The sequence below is a fragment of the Nicotiana tabacum genome, chromosome 18, assembly GCF_000715075.1.
Source record: "Nicotiana tabacum cultivar K326 chromosome 18, ASM71507v2, whole genome shotgun sequence".
NCBI classification, from domain to species: Eukaryota; Viridiplantae; Streptophyta; class Magnoliopsida; order Solanales; family Solanaceae; genus Nicotiana; species Nicotiana tabacum.
The window spans coordinates 76,543,416-76,563,327 of NC_134097.1; the positions used below are offsets into that span (position 1 = coordinate 76,543,416).

General features: G+C 36.1%; 1 protein-coding gene across 1 annotated transcript; it reads right to left on the bottom strand.

Moving 5' to 3' along the window:
• Positions 1 to 551: 551 nt before the first annotated feature.
• LOC107815065 (anaphase-promoting complex subunit 11) lies at positions 552 to 12,324 on the bottom strand. The gene is made up of 4 exons (XM_075236192.1): positions 12,154 to 12,324; positions 6,658 to 6,689; positions 5,495 to 5,613; positions 552 to 1,119 (listed from the first exon to the last, which is right to left on the bottom strand). The coding sequence occupies exons 1-4, from the start codon at positions 12,322 to 12,324 to the stop codon at positions 1,004 to 1,006; spliced, it is 438 nt and encodes a 145-aa protein (XP_075092293.1). The 3' UTR covers positions 552 to 1,003.
• Between the last annotated feature and the right edge of the window lie 7,588 nt (positions 12,325 to 19,912).

Sequence of the window (19,912 nt, forward strand, 5' to 3'; positions counted from 1 at the left end):
TGTTCTATCTCGGTCAGAAAAAGTTTTCGAGGCAAAAAGAAACACCAAAGGGAAGTTAAGTATATACAATTATATTTGGGTTTTTAATAAAGTGCCGAGTACTCATAGTAGACCAGATTACTGATATAAAATTTCTGGGACTCGAAAACTACAATGTGGTAATAATGCAACTTACTTCTTTCAGAAATGACCAACGGTGTTAAGCTTAAAATTGTTAGACATAATTTGGTAACTTTTAAGATACACTAGTTATGAACTCATATGAGCGCTACAAAGAAAAACGCAACAACCTAAAAAAGTTACAAAGATTTAATGTGCATTTTCCCCTGTAAAATAGAACGGTGCAATCAAAGAACTAAATGTCATGTTACAATTAAAACGACAAAAGGACTTCCCTCAGAAAATAGTCCCTTTGTTAGGTTAAAAATAAAAAACTGCAATACGCGCAACCACTACCAAGACATTGCACATGGAGATCAATTGAAGTCATTATCATAACGTCAAGGAAGTCCTTTTGTCTTGCCTCTTACTCATGTTATAAATCACAGAGGGATGTGAATGGTATATTTCAGACAGTTTAAGGAAGAAAGAAAATGGAAAAGATATTGGAATCCTGAACTAAATTTACAATCACCCACATTATTCTGTGCCAACCTATATTGCTCGGACTCTTCGAAAATGTGGCAGGATACGTGTCGGATCCTCCAATAGTAGTGCATTTTTGAAGGATCCGACACGGGTGCGGCTACATTTTGGAGAGTCCTCGCAACATAGGTGCCAACCATGACTGGCCTAAAAACTAATAATGGTACTCGGCGGTTGAGTGCAAATAAGCATATAGCTATACTTTCTAAAATGTTGCAGTATCACATAATAGATAACATAATACCTAAACAGAATTGAAGAAACCTGTAATTCATCTCGTTTTTAAAGAGAAATTGCGATGAGGAGCTGAGGGACATAATAGAAAGAAACTGCCAAAGAGGTGCAAACAATTTTGAGCTCATTCTTTAAACTGCCACTCTCGACGACACATGGGGCAATGAGCCTGAGAAGTTTGTGAGTTTACCCACTTCAGGATGCAATGAAGATGAAATGCATGGTTGCAAGCACCCCAGACTGCAAAACAAGCAAATAATTGAAGCTGTAGTAGTAAGTCAATGCACCAAAGGTATTACTTTTGAACTAAACAAGCAGAGAATTGTGAACAACCCCTGGGCATGCACCAAACTAAGCCCCCGTTTGACCATAGATTTTGCAAAAAATTTCCAAATTTTTTTTTGGCAAATACCTGTTTGTTTATAGATCTTATCCATATTTTGGCAAATTTTCAAATCCCAAAACCAGCTCAAGGGCTATTTTGGCCCAAAATATTACCATTTGGTTTTTTAAAAAAATTCAAAAATTGCTCTAAGCTTTTGTACAAACAACAACAACCCAGTGGAATCCCACGAGTGGGCTTTTATATTTTAGGAAAAAGCCCACTTTCTGTTATTATAACCCAACTAGTCCATATCTACCCACCTTTCCCTCATTAAACTTACGCGACTTTGCCCTTCTCTATAAAGAGAAGAAAACCTTCGCCAAAATTGTTGTGCCAATCTGTGGCAATCCACCGCAAAGATAAAATTTGAAGGTAATTTGCTAAAATCTGCTAATGTTTGTATAAATTTTCTTGAGTATTGTTTCGCTTGTTTTGTATGAATTTTTTTCAGATTTGTTTCGCTTGTTTTGTATGAACTTTTTTTAGATTTGTTTCGCTTGTTTTGTATGAATTTTCTATAGAGTTGTTGGGTATTTTTTATTGTTTTTAAAACTTATGGGTTTAAGTCACATTTCATGTTTTTTCAAAAAAAAAAAAAAAAAAAAAAAAAAGTGAAGTATGTCTTAAAAATTATGTCCAAACAAATTTTTATATTCAAACCAAATTTCATCCAAATTAAATTTTTTAAAACAAATTTGGGAATTTATGGTCAAACGCTAGCTAAATGTTGCCATGATATAAGTTTTTTTAGTTCTGATGATTAATGGGGGATGGTGGTTAAGCAAGTATGATTAAGATCCTCCCCGGAGAGAGAGAACGAGAAAAAAGGTTGCAGGGCTCCAACTAAGACCTTTTTTGACCCTGAACTCTATAAGCTTGAACCGAAAACCAAATACTGCCGTGATGGAAGGAGTGTGGTGTCATGCATTTGGGGGGATGGAGAGAGAACACTAGTGGGCTGGGAAGGCAAGGGAGGAAGCAGAGTGGTGCAGGCGAGGGGGGTAGGCATTCTAGGAGGCAAGAAAAATGACCGGCAAGATTAGGGGAGGGGTGATTGTGGGCTGGGGTAGCAGTAGGGATTTATACTTTCTACAAATCCTTGCATTTGTGTTTTTGTTTTGCTTTTACATTTATTCCCTTTGTGATCCTTGCATTTGTGTTTTTGTTTTGTGTTTACATTTATTCCTTTTCTGATCTTATATTCTATTTAATTTCAATTTCACCCTTTTACTGTGCGACATTCGCAAGTATCCCTTAATTTAATTTGTTAGAAATAGAGAGCTGAAAGATTTACTTGGATAATGACTACAAATATATTATTTGTTCTCATAGTAGGATGGGAGACTCATTCCAGATAATTCAGAAAGAGAAAAGGATATCTAAATGTTTCTTGGTAATCTATGCTTTTGGCTAGGGAGGATCTTAAAAAGGTCTCAAATTTCTTGGTCATCTATAAGACAAATGTCTGTAGGCAAGACTTGAGCTAGGATCCAAAGTGATTTTTGGCCAACTGTAGTTGGTATAAACAGTCAAATCATAACTGGCGGTTTGCCATTTCAAGCCAAAATACACATGTAATAAAATGCAACATCACCCTAAAAGTCACACTTGAGTGGAAGGGATATTGTAACTATTCAGGTTCTGGCTGTCAGGACTCAAGACAAGGTACCAACAGAACTCCACTGCTGGAAGCATGATGCAATTATAGATCATAAGATTTAAATAGGATGAAAAAAATCAGAAATTCCTTAGACATAAATAAACAAATAAATATATAATAGGAAATGAAACTAAAATGCTGTTTCAATCTTTTTTTCTAGTAGCATTTGTTTCTGCTAAATACCAAAGAATTGGGATAGGGACCTGGCCTTGTTCCTATATAAGAGATAGAGCGATAACTGCTATGTATCTTACTCTAAAGAACTTTTTATGAAGTATCTTATTCTAATCTTTAAGGAAAGGAAGGCAAAGCAAAACTTAAACTAGGAAGAAATGCCTCACAAAAGAACAATTAAGTGAACAAATGAAAAGATGGCAACTCTTAACCACATCTGTAAATTTTGAGTCAGCAGAGAAGGCATTACACAAGGCAAAACAGTCAACAGCTGAAAAGGCCTACATTATGTAGCACCAAAACACATCAATAGGTCACTGACATAATATGGCAATTAAATTATCCGTCCCTAATTGCTTAGTTTCGTAGCCAATTAATAAATTCGACCAATAGTTAACACTTTTTCAAAACATGTTAAACACATTTACATTAATTAACTTTTTATGGTATGGTAAAATCTCATGTTCAATCCCTTATATCCTAGAATCCAACAATGGTCTCTTTCACCCTTGCTCACTTTGTGAGTCGATCCAACTTTATGGTTGGAGGTGGAAGATTCTCACCATTAAGCTACTCCTCCGTTCTCATGTCTATATTAATATATGATCTTATATAGCCTCTTCTTTCTGAATTTAGACCCATCATTCGAAAAGTTTTAAAGATTCGGATGTGTACGTATATCATGCATTCTAAAGAGAAGATCACCGTCTAGAAAGGATTCGATCTTTCTGCACATATAAGACATGCCAAAAACATACTTCCTCCGTCTCAAATTATTTGTCGTGATTTCTAAAAATAATTGTCTCAAATTATTGTCATTTTAGAAGTTCAAGACAAATTTAATTATTTTCCCTATTTTACCTCGGTAGTAATTGTTCTTGAAAACTACAAATACCTCAATTATGGGTTAATATGATGATTGTTGAAATACCAATAAGATATAAATAAGGGTAAAATAGTCAAAATACCTCTTAATTATTATTTTCTTAAGGGGTGCGTAAAACACAAATACGACAGATAATTTGAGACGGAAGGAGTAGCTATTGCAAGTGGAGGAAATTCTAGACAAGTAAAATCATCTTAGATGCGTCTCTCACGCGTTTGACTATCCAAGACAGCATCTGTGTTGGAAGAAAAAAGCTCTTAGAAATAATTTTGATTCACACTAACTATTCTCACTTCATGAAATTATCTTATTCAATTAATCATTGTTTCGCTCCTCAGGGGAGACGTCATTAAATGGAAATCCAATCTTTTGACTGCAAATGATTAAGCTTTTCAGGAAAAAGTTACTAACCATTTGTTAGCTAGAAGGTAGAAAATGCAAAACAGATAATCAATTGTCTAAGTTAACATAACCAAACATTTTAAGGTTTTAAAAAGATAAATGTCCATGTTTGATGCCCAAAGCCCACTATGGTCATATATACAGCTTTAAGGCCCCATGAAGCACAACATATTAGTTCTTCTGAACTTTCAAGGCCGACCAAGGAGCTTAAAGCTATGCTTATAACTTATCAGCACCTTGGTGCTTATCGACAACTAGGCGCTTGGGGATACATTAGCTTAACAAATACGGTGGTTCACCAATCCACAATGGGGTTAGCAATGCAGTGACTTACTTTTAAGAAAGCTAGTAACTACAGTGAGTAACTGAATAATAGTTGCTTCCTCAGTTTAGTTCTTTACCGAATTTATTGGTTGATTAAAAGGACTCAATATATATATAGCAATAAAAATTTAGGGAATATCACTATTAAGCAGTGACCAGAAGCATTTCGAAATGGTAATGTGTAATAGCATTTTCAAACAAGTAGACTCTCATTACACCAAATAACATTGATTATAACTAAATACGAGCGTCCTGTTCTGCAGGGCAGTGACAGGAAAAACTTTGTTGGTGTAGTGAGCCTGAATGAAGTGTTACCATAAATCTTATTGGATATTCTCAAGGAAAACTTGATACCTGACCTTATCATTATGATTATACTGACCTAAGAATATCTAAACCTCAGGGACTAACTATCCTAAAAGAAAAAAAAGGGATAAACCTAGAATTATCTACACCTAAGAGACTAAATTAGAGACGGTGTTCGCCTCAACTCAACACGTCGTGAATTTACAAGAAGTCATTCTCGCGAAAACAGTCAAGCATACTTGTAGCCACACTTAATTGTAAGGTTCAAATACAACGTTTACTAACAAATGTGGCCCGAACTATTCCTGATGACTAAGTTATCTTATGAAATTACTTCAGCATTATATTACAAAGATGAGAGTACACATTAGTATACAAACAAAAACTGACACATAGACACACAACAAATTAAGCCCCATACAGAATCTATAGTTTTCATCCCAAAGTTTAGCTATAATATAGAGATAGATCGGCTTACTTAGCGGGCAATCATCCCCAGGGAGTTTACAATCAGGACAGCAACCATCAAAAGCCATCCTACATATCCCACAAGTTTCATCCTGAGCATCCCATGTCCATGAAGCAACAGCGTGCCATCTGCAATACATAAGGAAGTAAAAAAGTGAGATAGAACAAGCTACACATGTAGCAAGACATCTGAGACTAGTAAAATCAAATGCCATGAAGAGGACATACTCTATTCATGATTCCAGAGAAGCGCCCCGAAATAATAGGTCAAGGGAATCTTTTGATGAAGTAAAAAGCAAAAAAACAATACAAGAAAAGTCCTTCCATCAAAGCATGTAATCAACTTGCAGTATAAAGCTACTCTAACGATTGGGTTAGCACAATAAGAAGTAGAGTTTCCAACGCATACGAACAAGAAACGTGAAAATTCCCATGGCATATAAAATGTCACGAAAATAAAGACTTTAGGGCAGTTCAAACTTAAGCATTTATGTGCACCTTTTCTCTTAGAAATTAAACTTGTGAAGTGGTCATAAAAACCAATACATGGAAATGGTTCCTGAAGTAAAATTAATTTGGCAATACAATGAAGGTTCATGGTCAATGCTGATTTGTCAATCACAAAGTAATTTGGTAGTCTTCTTAAACAAGTTAGAATCTACAATTTCCCAAGATTACTGAGGATTTGACTGAATATGTGCTTTCCTGCCAGTATGATCTGCTAATAGTTGAGATTATAAAATGCACTTGTCATATAATCCTAACTAATGAAAAAAAATTACTGACTGGCCATAATTGAAGCAGTTGGCTAAATATTAACCCAGCTAATTCTAGTAATTGGCAACAAACATGAAGCACCTACTGGTGTGATAGATCAGATGCAAACCACTATGTGATTATTGGACACGTGTCACGGTATATAAGAAAAACAATCAAAAGGATACGCAGTATTTTCACTTTCATTGCCCCGTCCCTGCAACATAGATATCATATAACAATTGTAAGTGGTATTTAAATTCAGTTCCCTGTTAGAAAATCTGGTATTTATGTAGACAAAAACAAAAACTCCCCTAACTCCAGCAAATAAGAATGAATATTCTTGAAAAGAATCACTAAGAACCGTAGTAATTGGAGTTGAGATTTTCTATATTAAAAGACGAAGAGGGCACATACTCTCGATTTCGCAAGCTCAGAGCAGAGGAAAGCTGGCGCAATTTTTAAAGTTACAAATTTGGGTTTTTGCATTTGTTCTCTATCCGACCCGCCAGAAGGAATTTGGGCTCTTCAGTTGAAATACACGGGCCTAATATAACTTGGAGAATTTTTACGGGAGAAATTCAAAAATAGCCAGATTTATAAGTAGTTATTCAAAAATAGTTACGCTTTCAACAGTAATCGAAATTTAGTCATTTTTCATGTAAAGATAAATCTGAGCGAAAATACTGTTCAAAACCCGAAAAATACGCCAGTATATTATGCTGGAATTTCAGCATAAGTATATTTGAACTCCAACATATTATACTGGAGTTCCAGCATAAGTATACTGGAACTCCAGCATAATATGATGGAGTTCCAGCATAAGTACACTAGAACTCCAGCATAATATACGGGAGTTCCAGCAAAGTATATCGATCCAATATAATATGCTGGAAGTTCATAAACAAGTGCTCCAATCTCCAGCATAATATGCTGGAACTTTCCATGTGTTGGAGTTCCAACATAATATGCTGGAAGTTCATTTACAGGTGTATCGAACTCCAATATATTATGCTTGACAGGTCTCTATTGCAGCAAAATAGTGGTTATTTTTCAATGACTTGGCAAATGCTGACTATTTTTGAATGACCAATCCGAAAACTGACCAGCCCGTACTATTTTTACAATTTTTACAGGTAGGTCAAAATTCTAAATTTTTTATTTATATATAAACAAACAACATACTTAACTCTCTCTTTTTTTCTTTCATCTAAACAACATAACTCTTGGTTTATTTCGTATGTAACAAAATTTATTTACCTTTAAAAAATTTTAAACTTTCACGTGATTTTTAAAATAAATAATAAAGCATAAACTAAGGACCTGCTTTATTAAAACGCTAGTATTAAAAAATAGGAGTTTCAAAACCCTTTCTCTTTCCCACCCGTCTCCATCTCTTACCCCCAACACACACACAATTATTTTGGCGTGTATTAAGACTTTCTATTTAAAAAATGTTTTCTATGTTGCAAATGATGCACTCTTAGTTAAGGGTTGTTTGATATATATTTTTCATGTGAGAAGCCGCTGAAATTGCAAATCACATAACTGATTTATTCTATGATTATACAATATTATTAATTATACATGGTTTTTACTATAGAATTATCATATATATATTTCTAAAATTTATTATACCATACGTATAAATAGAATAATCACTATTATACTGGAATTATACAATGTATAATAGCTAGTGACAAAATATCATGTATATTATCTACAAATAACTTACTTAAAAACATATGCGAAACATCTGATACTATTATTATATTAGTTAATATATAAGACCTCTAAATAATTAAAACTAAAACACGTGATTATCGAGATAACATTATTAAGCAAATATTAAACAAAGTATATTTATTTAATTATATATTTATCGTACAAATACAAGATAGACGTGTCAAATTATAGTGGATAGCTGTAGCCAATTAGGAAAGTAACATTTTGAGCTAAAACCCCAAAAAGGAACCAGTTTGTTAACGCGATTCTCGTCTCGACCCAAGTGGATTCTTTTGGGGGAAATTAAAAAATAGCTAGATTTACAAGCGGTAATTGAAAAATAGCCATTGTTTTAAAAGTAACTGCAATTTAGTCGCTTTTTATGTAAAAAAAAAATTTGAACGAAAACACTGTTCAAAATCCGAAAAATATTCCAGCATAATATACTGGAGTTCGAATTTTTTACATATGAACTTCCAGCATAATAGACTGGAGCTCTAGTATATTATGCTAGAACTCCAGTATGTTATGATGGAGTTCTAGTATAAATATACTGGAACTCCATCATAATATGATTGAGTTCCAGCATAATATGCTGGTCCAGCATAATATGCTGGAAGTTCATACACATGTACTTCAATCTCCAGTATATTATGTTGGAACCTTCTGTGTTGCAGTAAAATAATGGCTATTTTTCAATGACTTTACAAATGCTGGTTATTTTTCAATTACCAGCCCGAAACCTGGCTAGTCCGTGCTACTTTTACATTCTTTTGACATATTGAAATTTTTAATATGGTATGTTGATATTTTAGTTGCTATTGACTGTAAATTAAATAATTCTTCTATGATTTTGTTAAAACATTCTAAATATTGTACAATTTATGTTTTTCCCCGTCCCTATCCAACCTTAGTTATTTTTATTTCACCAGAAAATATTAATACCAAATATATTTATAATGAATAACTTTAATTGCCTTACATTTTTCATAGAAACACAAAATAATAGAATGTATGTGATTGTATGTATTTAATGTTAAGGGATGGTATAGAACTATATTAGTCATTAATTTGTATTGTATTGTATTGTATTGTTTAATGAATATAATGTTTGGATAGATTGTATCATTTACCGTCGTTTTATGACGTCACACACCAATAATATGAAGAATAAAGTTACAACATTACCAAGAAAAAATAGGATACAAAGTAGAATTATTGTATAAAAAAGTAGGATAAAGAATAAAATTATTATTTAATAATAAAGAAGAGCAAGATGAGAGAAAAAAGTTAGGTAACGACGCCACCACACCAAATCCATCCTTTCATAAAGTGACACTTTTCGTCGTTACGTAACAACGGATTTAACGATACAGTACAATAAAATTTAAGTAACAATCAAAACAAATATTTTATTTAAAGTAACAATAGGATACAATACAATGGGTAACAACCATCCAAAAAGCTGGAATTTGTCTTAGTCAATGAGCTCCACCTTTTTTTAATCTTGTTAATTTTGCCTACTTTCCGCACAATTTTGTCTTCATGAATTTTTAAGGTGGCAAAATGATTCAGCCTTGCAAGTTCTTCAAAATCAACATCATCATTCGGATCAGACTCTTTCTCTTGATGATCATTGCCTTGGTAAATAACTGTTTGGTTCTCTATGTTAACTATCTAAGTTGGGGATTTAGGGTCTTGAGCATCCTTCTCACTTTCATTTGTAGGCTTAGCCATCCATTGGGGTTGCGCCTTTTTCTTCTTTTTACTATTTTCTGTTATTTTAGACTTCACCTAGACACAAGAAGAATGGTTGAATTGTATCTTGCTTGATTTTCGAGTTTTCAAAGAACCTGGTTCTTTGAACAAGTTTAGCACAGTCAAACAAGAATAATTGCGGAACAATAATCAACATAAGGATTTTTACGTAAAAAACTTCATTGCTCAAGGGAGTAAAAATCACGACTTACCCAATATGATTTGCCTTCAAAAATTAACTAACTTTAAAGAGCAATTTTTAGGTTACAGTTAAATAATCAAGGAAACTACCTCTAGTACCCAACAATCAACCCAATTGTAGAAACCCCTTTCTAAATTAACTCTAGCTTAGAAAGCGTAACACAACAAAGTCTCAACAATAACCTATTACAAAACATTCATGAAAGTAAATAGGTTACAACTCAGAGCACACGACTCAACCTAACAACTAAAGAACTTAAGCAACTTTATCTTCAAGAACCCGTTCTTCGGCTGATTGGATTGAATCTTCAGAAGTACCTTGTTGCTTTGCTTTGATATTGTCATAAGTATACTTACGATTTCTCTCAATAGCAGTAGTCTTGAATTGTGGCAAAAGGTCTTCTTTTACAGGTGCAAGGTTGGCCAATTTTTTTTCCAATTAATGCTCCAAAACCCAGAGTATTTCGGTTAAGGAAATCCTTTCCTGTTTAGGCTAGGTCTCCTTATTTACCTCCAACTTGCATCATTCTTGCTTCCCACGAGTATTTTCCATATACGCGTATTTCTTTTATTACACAAAGTCCTCCAAACATATATAACTTCTTAGACACGGATAGATCTTCTAGGAAACCTTACTCGTAGGGGAATGCTAGTCTTTTGCCTCTGACTTGGTGACTTCAGTTGATCTATAACAAACCTGGTTATTTTGTCGTCCAATGATCTTACTTTGTCACATCTTCACAACAGTCATGCCAGTCTTGCTTTTGCCAAAATAAACCCTGAAACTTGGTTTTTATCATAGGTTGTTAATCATCAAAGCGTAATAATTTCTTAGCTTAACAAATTTTCCCTTTTTGATGATGACAAACCCTTATGTAACTTCAGAAACTGGCTTGTTCCAAGTTCATCGGCTTTTAGCATAAGAACCAGTTTCATGCAGAACTTCCTCTACAATTTGTCCATGTTTGCACAAGTGTGAGGGAATCGCCTTTCATTCATCGCAAACCCAGTAGATGGCTAGGCATATTTCATTGTTAGACCTGCAAATAGACAACTCATGATATCTCCAAAAAATTAGCTCAAGTAGTTTTCATAAGAACTAGGTTTTTAAGCACACACCGAACTTTTCCTTTTTGGCATCATCAAAAATATGCTATGTCAGTAAGCATAATGAGAGAGTATACTAATGTAAAACTCATGGCCGCTGGGACTACACTAACATATATATTTCATCAATAAAAAATAGACAATCCAGACCATTAGACTAAGCTAAAATACGAAGTGTTATAGATTATCGTTTGAAAACATTATGTACTATATTAAGCCCAAAGGGACCAAACCAAAAGACGGTTGAACAAACCCATCAGACTACCAATGACACCAAACAACACAAAAAGAACAACCAAGAAACAAACAAACAAACATTGGTCATAGGGGGTTGTTGGACAATGGACTGACACCAGGACTACTAGGAACCTAAGAGGATTGAGGATAAGGTTCTTTGGTGGAAGAGGATTGTTCTAAAATTATTACTAGAAGCCTGTCGATCCTTGTAGCAGAGGCTTCTTGTTATTTCTTCTTCTCCTTTTTCAACCTCCTGTTTTCCTCCTTCAATGAGGCAAGCTCATCTTTCAGCTTTGTTTTTTCCTCATTGACAGTAGCCAATTCCTCAAGTACGTTGGTAACCATAATTTTGCTCTTGGTTCTAGATGGTCGAGCAATACAATCACATTCCTTCATAGTCTCCTCATCAAGAAAATCCTTCTTCGTACCATTCTTAGGACCTCCACCTTAAAATGCTCAAATACTCTGGTCAACAGGAACCCATATGGCAAAGCATGAGTACTGTGTTCCTGATCAGCAACCCTAGCCATATACTTCAACATCAGAGATGGGAGGTTGATTGGTCTATTCTGCTATAGACTTCCATAACAGCCAAGTCCAAGTAGGTTGCCTCATGCCTCTCAGATCGAGGTAGCAAATAATTATTCACAAACTCAAAGACCAGCTTGTGGAATGGCTTCATCTCCTCCTTTTCTACCTTCCTAGCAGTCATTTTTCCCTTTTATTAGTGTACTTGTTGGTCAGATACATGGAATCCTCCTTTTCCCCTAACTCATGACACTTACGCCTCACATAAGTTTCAAAGCCCTTGGTTGGCACTTTCAAAATATCACTCAGTATTTTTGCGTCAAGAACTAGGTTCACTTATCTAACTTCTGTACTCACTTGATCATTCTCCAACACTTTAAAATTCATGTAAAAATGAAGCATTGCTTCACCATATATGACTGTCAATGAGCACAGGAACAGATAAGTCCACCCCTGGACCTCCAGCAATTCCTTCGTCCCAAACATAGTCACCACAGCAGGGTCGATCACTCTCCCTTTCAGCATCATCACCCCAGCAAACCACTCCTCTCTCCCAACTATACAATTTTTCTTTGAGTCTTTTTCCTTCTTTTGGAACTGGTTCCTTTCACTTCTGGATCAGAGACTGCATCTTTTCTTTCCTTGGTAGATTTTCTTTGGGAGTGGCTTCAGAAGATTCAACTTTCTTTAAGAAGAACTTCCTTCTTCTCATCCTCCTCCTCTTCTTCATTACTGTCATCTTCACTCACTAAGTCCACCACTTTTATAGCAGGCTCATCAATTAGCCTGGATCTTTCTCTTTATTTCTTCATTTTCTTGCTCTCCTCCATAGCTTTCTCTAGTACTGCATTGCTTCTTCCTCTAGTCACAAGTGTTATTCCTCCTAAATTCGCAGCCCCAAGAGGCAAGACTACTTTCTTTGCACCAATCTTCACACTCTTGGGTGCAGATTTTTCTTCAATTTGCCGCTTCTCCTTTAGCTTGGCAATGAGTTTCACCAGAGCCTTATCATCACTGTCTTCACTATCTTCCTTTGCAAGTTCTTCTTCTCCCTCATTTTCATCCTCTTTTTCTTCTGTATCAATCCAATCAAGAGACTCAACTTTTTCAGGTTCATTATTTAAAGAAGCTAGTTCTTGACTGTCAATCTCTTCTTGTTTAGTAACAACTTCCATAACAAATTCTCCCTCACCAGCAACAGAAGAACCTGATTTTTGTCCAGAGGCTTCTGGTGCTTCTACTCCGGTGCCTATAGTTTCCCGATGTTCTCCTACCTCTTCCTCCTATGTCCCCTTGTTTGAACCCTCAACAAGATTTTCACCCTCTTTTACTGCATTCACCTTACTCTCTACAACCACCACACTTTGATGTTCATCCTTTTCCACCGTACATGTTTTATTGGTAGTGACCGTATCCGCCTGTTGTTTACCGGTCTCCTCCATATTATCAGTTATTACCTCCCCCTCAATTTATGTCTCATCCACAACTTGTTTCTCACTTCAAATCCTTCATTATCATCTTTATCAAAGTAGTCGACTAATCCAGTAACAAGTTTTGGGATCCACTAAGGTGCAGTTGTGTTAGGGCTTGTAGTTCCAGTGGTTTTAGATGGGACTTTGCTTGGTGAAGTTTCCATGATAATGGAGAATTTTTTGTTTACCTAGGAAGATGAAGTTAGAGTTTCAAAATTTTGGGACAAAACTTTGTAAGGATTTTGATTAGAATAGGAAGAATGAAAAGAGAGGAAGGATATATAGAGAGTGATTGACAGTTTGATTGTTTTAATTTTTTCTTTTAATTGGGAGAAGGAGTAACCGTAAAAGGATTTTAAATTTCGAAAAAGTGGTGGTTAGAGTGAGTTAATTGTGCGATAGAGACGTATGCATATGGTTTAAGAAATTGGTCCTAATTGCATGTGTACTGATGCTAATCATGATTACCCTATGATTTAACAGTTTTGGAACCTGATCCATTAATTATTTTTTTAGTTTTTTTAGAGGCTAAATGACACAATAATTGGAACCTGGTTTTAATAACACGACAGTCTATCAATTAAGTGCAACAATCAATTGGAAAGGGGGTACATACCTGGATGTCAAACAACCAGATTCTTTGAATTATTTCCTCAATGTTGGATGTGACACATTTTCTAGTATAGACTGTTGTCTTTAGATTACGCATCCATACCCTAGATTTCATGCCATGCATGCACACCTGTTACAGTATAAGACCTAGTTAGAAATTTTCAACACATTTACTTACTAAACATATTATTTATTCATAGCCAATCATTGAGGGAAGTCAATAGTATCTTAGTACATCTTGATTAAACCAAGCTCCAAGTGGTTTATTTCAAAGTGGTCCTTGCTTAAAGCTTTGGTGTACATGTCAACAATTTAATCTTCAGTTTTGCAAAACTCTATAGTTATGTAAATACTGTCTCTCAAGAACTGGTGTCTCACATCAATATGTTTGGTTCTCTTGTGGTGGACCGGGTTCTTGGCTATATTCATTGAACTTGTATTGTCACAAAATATGGGCACCTTTTTAGTCATCATTCCATAATCTTCAAGTTGTTATTTGATCCATAGCATCTGATCATAGCATGATGCAACAACCACATACTCAGCTTTAGCAGTTGATAAGGTTACATAGTTTTGTTTCTTAATGAGACATGATCCCAGAAAGGGAGCCATTATAGATGTACTTTTCCTATCCGCCAAGTATCAAGCGTAGTCAGCATCTGCATAGCAACCAATTCGAAGGAGTATCCTATTGGATACAAAAGAATAAGGTCTTGTATACCCTTAAGATATCTTAAAATCCTTTTGACAACCTTCAATTGTGATTCTTTTGGACTGGATTGGAACCTTGCCCACATCCCGAAATTGTATACAATGTCAGGTCTACTTGCTGTCAGGTAGAGTAGGGATCCTATCATACCTCAGTACTTCTTTTCATCAACAAGAGTATCGATTCATCCACATCCAATCTGGCCGCAGCGGCAATAGAAGTATCAATTATTTTAGCATTGTCCATATCAAACTTTTTGAGCAGCTCACTGATGTACTTATGTTGGTGTATCATAGTTCCTTTTTCTGTATACTTAACTTGAAGTCTAAGGAAGAAATTTAATTCTCCCATCGTGGTCATTTCAAATTCAATTCCCATAAGTACAACAAATACATTGCAAAGAGATTCACTTGTGGCTTCAAAGATAATGTCATCAACATATATCTGCACTATTAGCAGGTTCTACCACTCTCTAACATGAATAGTGTGCTATCATTTTTTTTCTCTTAAGAAACTCTTCTCAAGGAGAAATTTTGACAATATTTCATACCATGCTCTTGGGGCCTACTTGTAACGACCCAGCCGGTTGTTTCGAGATTTATAGCCCCGTTTTCCCATTTCTGCTTCTTTTTATGTCCTTCATCTATATTATGATATGTTGGGTCAGTTGGTTCGGGTCTGGAATGGATTCAGAGAGGATTTGAGATACTTAGTTTCTTTTGTGAAGGCTTAAGTTTGGAAAGTTGACCGGATGTTGACTTATGTGTAAACAATCTCGGATGTGAATTATGATTATTTTGTTAGCTCCGTTAGGTAATTTTGGACTTAGGGAGCACATCCGAAAGGTAAGTTGGATGTCCGTGGTAGAATTAGGCTTGAATTGGCAAAAGTTGGAAATTTAGCGATTCTGGTCTGTAGTGGAAAGTTTGATATCGGGATCGGAATGGAATTCCGGAAATTGGAGTAGGTTTGTGGTGTTATTTGTGACGTTTGTGCTAAATTTCAGGTCATTCGGAGGTGATTTGATAGGTTTTAGCGTCGTTTGTAGAAATTAGAAGTTTAGAAGTTCTTAGGCTTGAATCCGAGGGTAATTTGATATTTTGATGTTGTTTTGAGTATTCTGAAGATTCGACTAAGTTTATGTGTTGATATATGAATTGTCGGTATATTTGGTAGAGGTCCCGAGGGCCTCAGGTTGATTTCGGGTGATTGATAGAACAAGGTTGGAATTTGAGGAATGCTGAAGTTGAACTCAGATGTCATAACCGCACCTGCGGAGAGGGGACTACAGGTGCGAGCCAACAGAAGTGGAGAAGGAGGTTCAGATGTTTCCAAGACTGAGGCGGGCAGGAGCCGCAAGTGCGAATAGTGGAGCGCACCTGCGAGACCGCTGGTGCGATAAGTAGACCGCAGAAACGGATTCTAAAGGAATAAGTGGGAACCGCACCTGCGATGATTTTTCCGCAGGTGCGACATTGCAGAAGCAATATTTGGACCGCAGATGCAGTATCTCTGAGCAGAAAGTAGAAATTGTGAACTTTGCGAATTTTGGTTCATTTTCCACCATTTTTAGTCGGCTTTGAAGCTTTTGAGAGTGATTTTGAGGAGTAATTCAAGGGATTATCAGTAAGGTAAGTTGCTTGAGCCCTAATACTCATATATGTGATGATTTCCCATTGTTTAATCATGTAATTAGTAAAGATTAGGGGTGAAAATGAGGGGTTAGGGCTTGGGATTTTGGAGAGTTTGATTTGAGAATTTGAGGGGTCAAGCGAAGTCGGATTTTGATGAATTTTGTATGTATGGACTCATGAGTGTAAGGGCTTTCTAGTTTTGTAATTTTTGTCGGATTCCGAGGCGTAGGCCCAAGTTTGGGTGAATTTCAGGATTTTGGTCTAAGTTGATTCAGAGTAAGCTGACATTATCCTAGTGTTGCCTGAGAATGGTGTTCTGTGGAAGGAGCATTGTGTATTGATTTGCGGATTCTTGAATTACTTTATAGAATTAGTACAGCTGGTGGTATAGAGGTGCAGACCTTGCTACCTAGTGCGGAAGGCCGTGTAAGCATAGATCACAGAGAATTGTATAAGCGTGGCATATTAGTCACTTGATGGTTATAAATTGGAACCAAGTATGGAGATTTTGGTACCGGCGCTAATGTGAGAGTTTATACCTGAAAGGCATTCTATTCCTTTGGTTATAGATTGTGTGACTTTGTTCTGGATTTGACGACTATTCTTATGTGTCATGGATAGGGTTATTGTGGATCCTTGAAAGGTTATTAGCCCAGTATGGAATGATCAGAATCGGCTTAGGGTCTATTGATGGGTCTAATGTGAATGTTTGCTCTACATAAAGCCAGATGTGTTCATTCAGCATAGCATTGCTTACGGAAGAGTCGTCGGGCATCAAATGTGATTCCCATCATCAACTATTCCATGTAATACTCTATTGTGCCATGTGGGTTGTGAAATGGCTTGATTGTTCTCACATGTATTGTGGTCCCGTGTAGCTTGTAGTGTTATATGAGAAGGATGGCTCTTGAGGTGCAGGTCATTTATCGCACCTTAGTTGTGCTTGGGTTTTGTAGTGTATGGCGCTATCTGTCTCCCCAAAGTTGTATTTTTGCACTTGGCGTGCTTGTGATCGATATTCGGGCATTTCATAAGTATAAGCATTACTTATGAATGACTAATTCATAAGCTGAGTGATAGCCTACTTGGAGGGCTCTCGACCTGTCTATCAGGACCTGCGGGCATGAAACGCAGAGTCCCCAGGCAAAAAGGACGTTAGTACAAAAAATGTACCGAGTATGTAAGGCACATAAATAAGTATATAACAAATATGGAAGAACTATAGAGTAATTAATTCAACCTGTAAGTCTAGATAACTCTGTAAATCATAAATTACTTTTAGCATCATACATATACATATGAATGTCATGTCGTGCATAGGTACATGTTTCATAACATCATCAGCCTCTGAGGGCATCCCATCATATCATATCATATCGGCCACTGTGGGCAATATACCAGCTGATCAGGTGGTGGTGCGTATATAACGCCATAACCTTTCCTATATCCCATATACATATATATACATACATATATACGCGTATATAATGCTATCTGGTTATGGGTCAATGTACATGAATGCAATGCATGAAAAGTACGTTAATAAAATCTTTCAGAATATCATAAGTCCATTTTGCCTTTGAGTAATATCATAAAGTAAACTCTTTTCATCTTTCGTATTTTTCTGAGACCCATGAACAAATGATAAAATATTATGACACATGAAAATTTAAGAACATAGATATCTCTAATACTTCTATGAATAGAGTCATTCATGGAATTTGTGCATTTTCATAAGCATCTGCACATGATTAAGTAAATGAGCTGTAAATCATGCTAGATATCCTGTTAGGGATTCACGCCGATACTGTTGAGACCCGAGTGGTTGTTTCTTGCTGTCATCTCATTAGTTTCATTGATATTTTGTACTCAGTCTTATTTATGCATATCATATCATGTCTCTATCTCAGTTGTTATTATTTGGCACATCATATCATTGTTTCGGGATAGTTTCATGGCATTGTGAGCCTGTGTGTGTGAGACTGGAGAGTGATGACTGAAAGCCTAATTATGAGTGATAGTTATGGGATCGGGCTACACGCTGCAGTGGTTATGTTGATGATTATGATAACACTTGGACTGTAGGAGCCCCCGGGAGTCTGTAACACACCCCTAGTGAGCGCAGATGATATTATTGAGGGATGGATTTTCCTGAACATGGATTTGTCCGAAGTATTGATATTTGGAGATGGATTTGTCCATAGGGTTGGATTACCCTTTCCTCGGTACCGAGTGACTTATAGTTAGCGAAGAGTATATTTCGGGATAGATTTCCCTGGGCCGGATGGCCATATGCGGTACCGAGTGGTTGAGTATGTATGTGTATATATATATATATATATATATATATATATATATATATATATATATATATATATACCTATGGGTTCCGGGCTCAGGGTTGGATTACCTTTTTTCCTCGGTACTAGATGACTTGCAGTCAGTGTTGTATATGTTCCGAGATGGATTTTCCCAGGCCGGATGGCCATATGCAGTACCGAGTGGTTGCGTACTTGAGAGTGGGAGTACATGGTGCATTTCATACATTCTATGCATTGGTATGTAGAGTTAGCTGAGCTTTATATCTCACATTGTTCAGATCTGTATTTATTTTTAATGCTTGAGCCGTATACTTGAATTGATAGCATGCCTACTTTTCCTGCACAGTTTATTTTTATTATTTGTTGAGGTTAAGTTCGTCACTACCTATCAGTCCATAGTTTGGACTTGTTACCTACTAAGTTGGTGTACTCTCATTATCCCCTGCACCTTGTGTGCAGATCCAGGTATCTCTGGCCACGCTAGTGGCTGTTGACTATTCCAGCTGCTGACTTTCATCGGAGATAGCGAGGTAGCTGCCTGGCAATCGCAGACCTGTTTTTCTCCCTCTTTATCTTTTCTTTAGTGTATTTTGGCTACTCTTAGACTATGTTTCTTGCTATATTTCGGAATAGTAGTAGTAGTTGTTCATGTCTTAGTGACACCCCGATGTCAGGCTATTTATTTCCACATTTTGTTTTCGAGTTGATCTCTTTTATGAAATTTTAGTATAGAAAAGGCTTTTATCTATCTTTTAATGAAATATTGAATTATTTGGGAGTGTGTTAGCTTGCCTAGTTCTATAATAGGCGCCATCACGACCAGGTTAGTTTTGGGTCGTGACATTGCTTTAACCCATACAATGCCTTGTCTAACTTGTACACATAGTCTGGGAACTCGTGACTTTCAAACAGTGGAGGTTGTTCAACAAACATTTCTTCCTTGAAGTATCCATTTAGCAAAGCACTTTTGACATTCATTTGATACAACTTGAGACCCTTGTATGATGCAAACGTAATAAGCATTCGAATTGCCTCCATCTTGTCTACAGGAGAAAATGTTTCATCGTAATTAATTCCTTCTTCTTGATTATATCCCTGCACAACCAATCTTTCTCTATTTCTATTAATATTTCCTTGATCATTTAGCTTGTTCCTGAATACCCACCCACCTTATTCCAATAATCGTTGTATCTTTTGGGCCGGGAACCAGGTGCCAAACTTTATTTCTTTTAAAATGATTTAGTTTCTTATGCATGGACACTATCTAGTCTGCATTTACAAGAGCCTCTATGATTTTCTTAGGCTCTGCCATGAATATGTATGCTCAGAATGCAATAATGTTCCTAAATATTGAACCTGTGACCATTC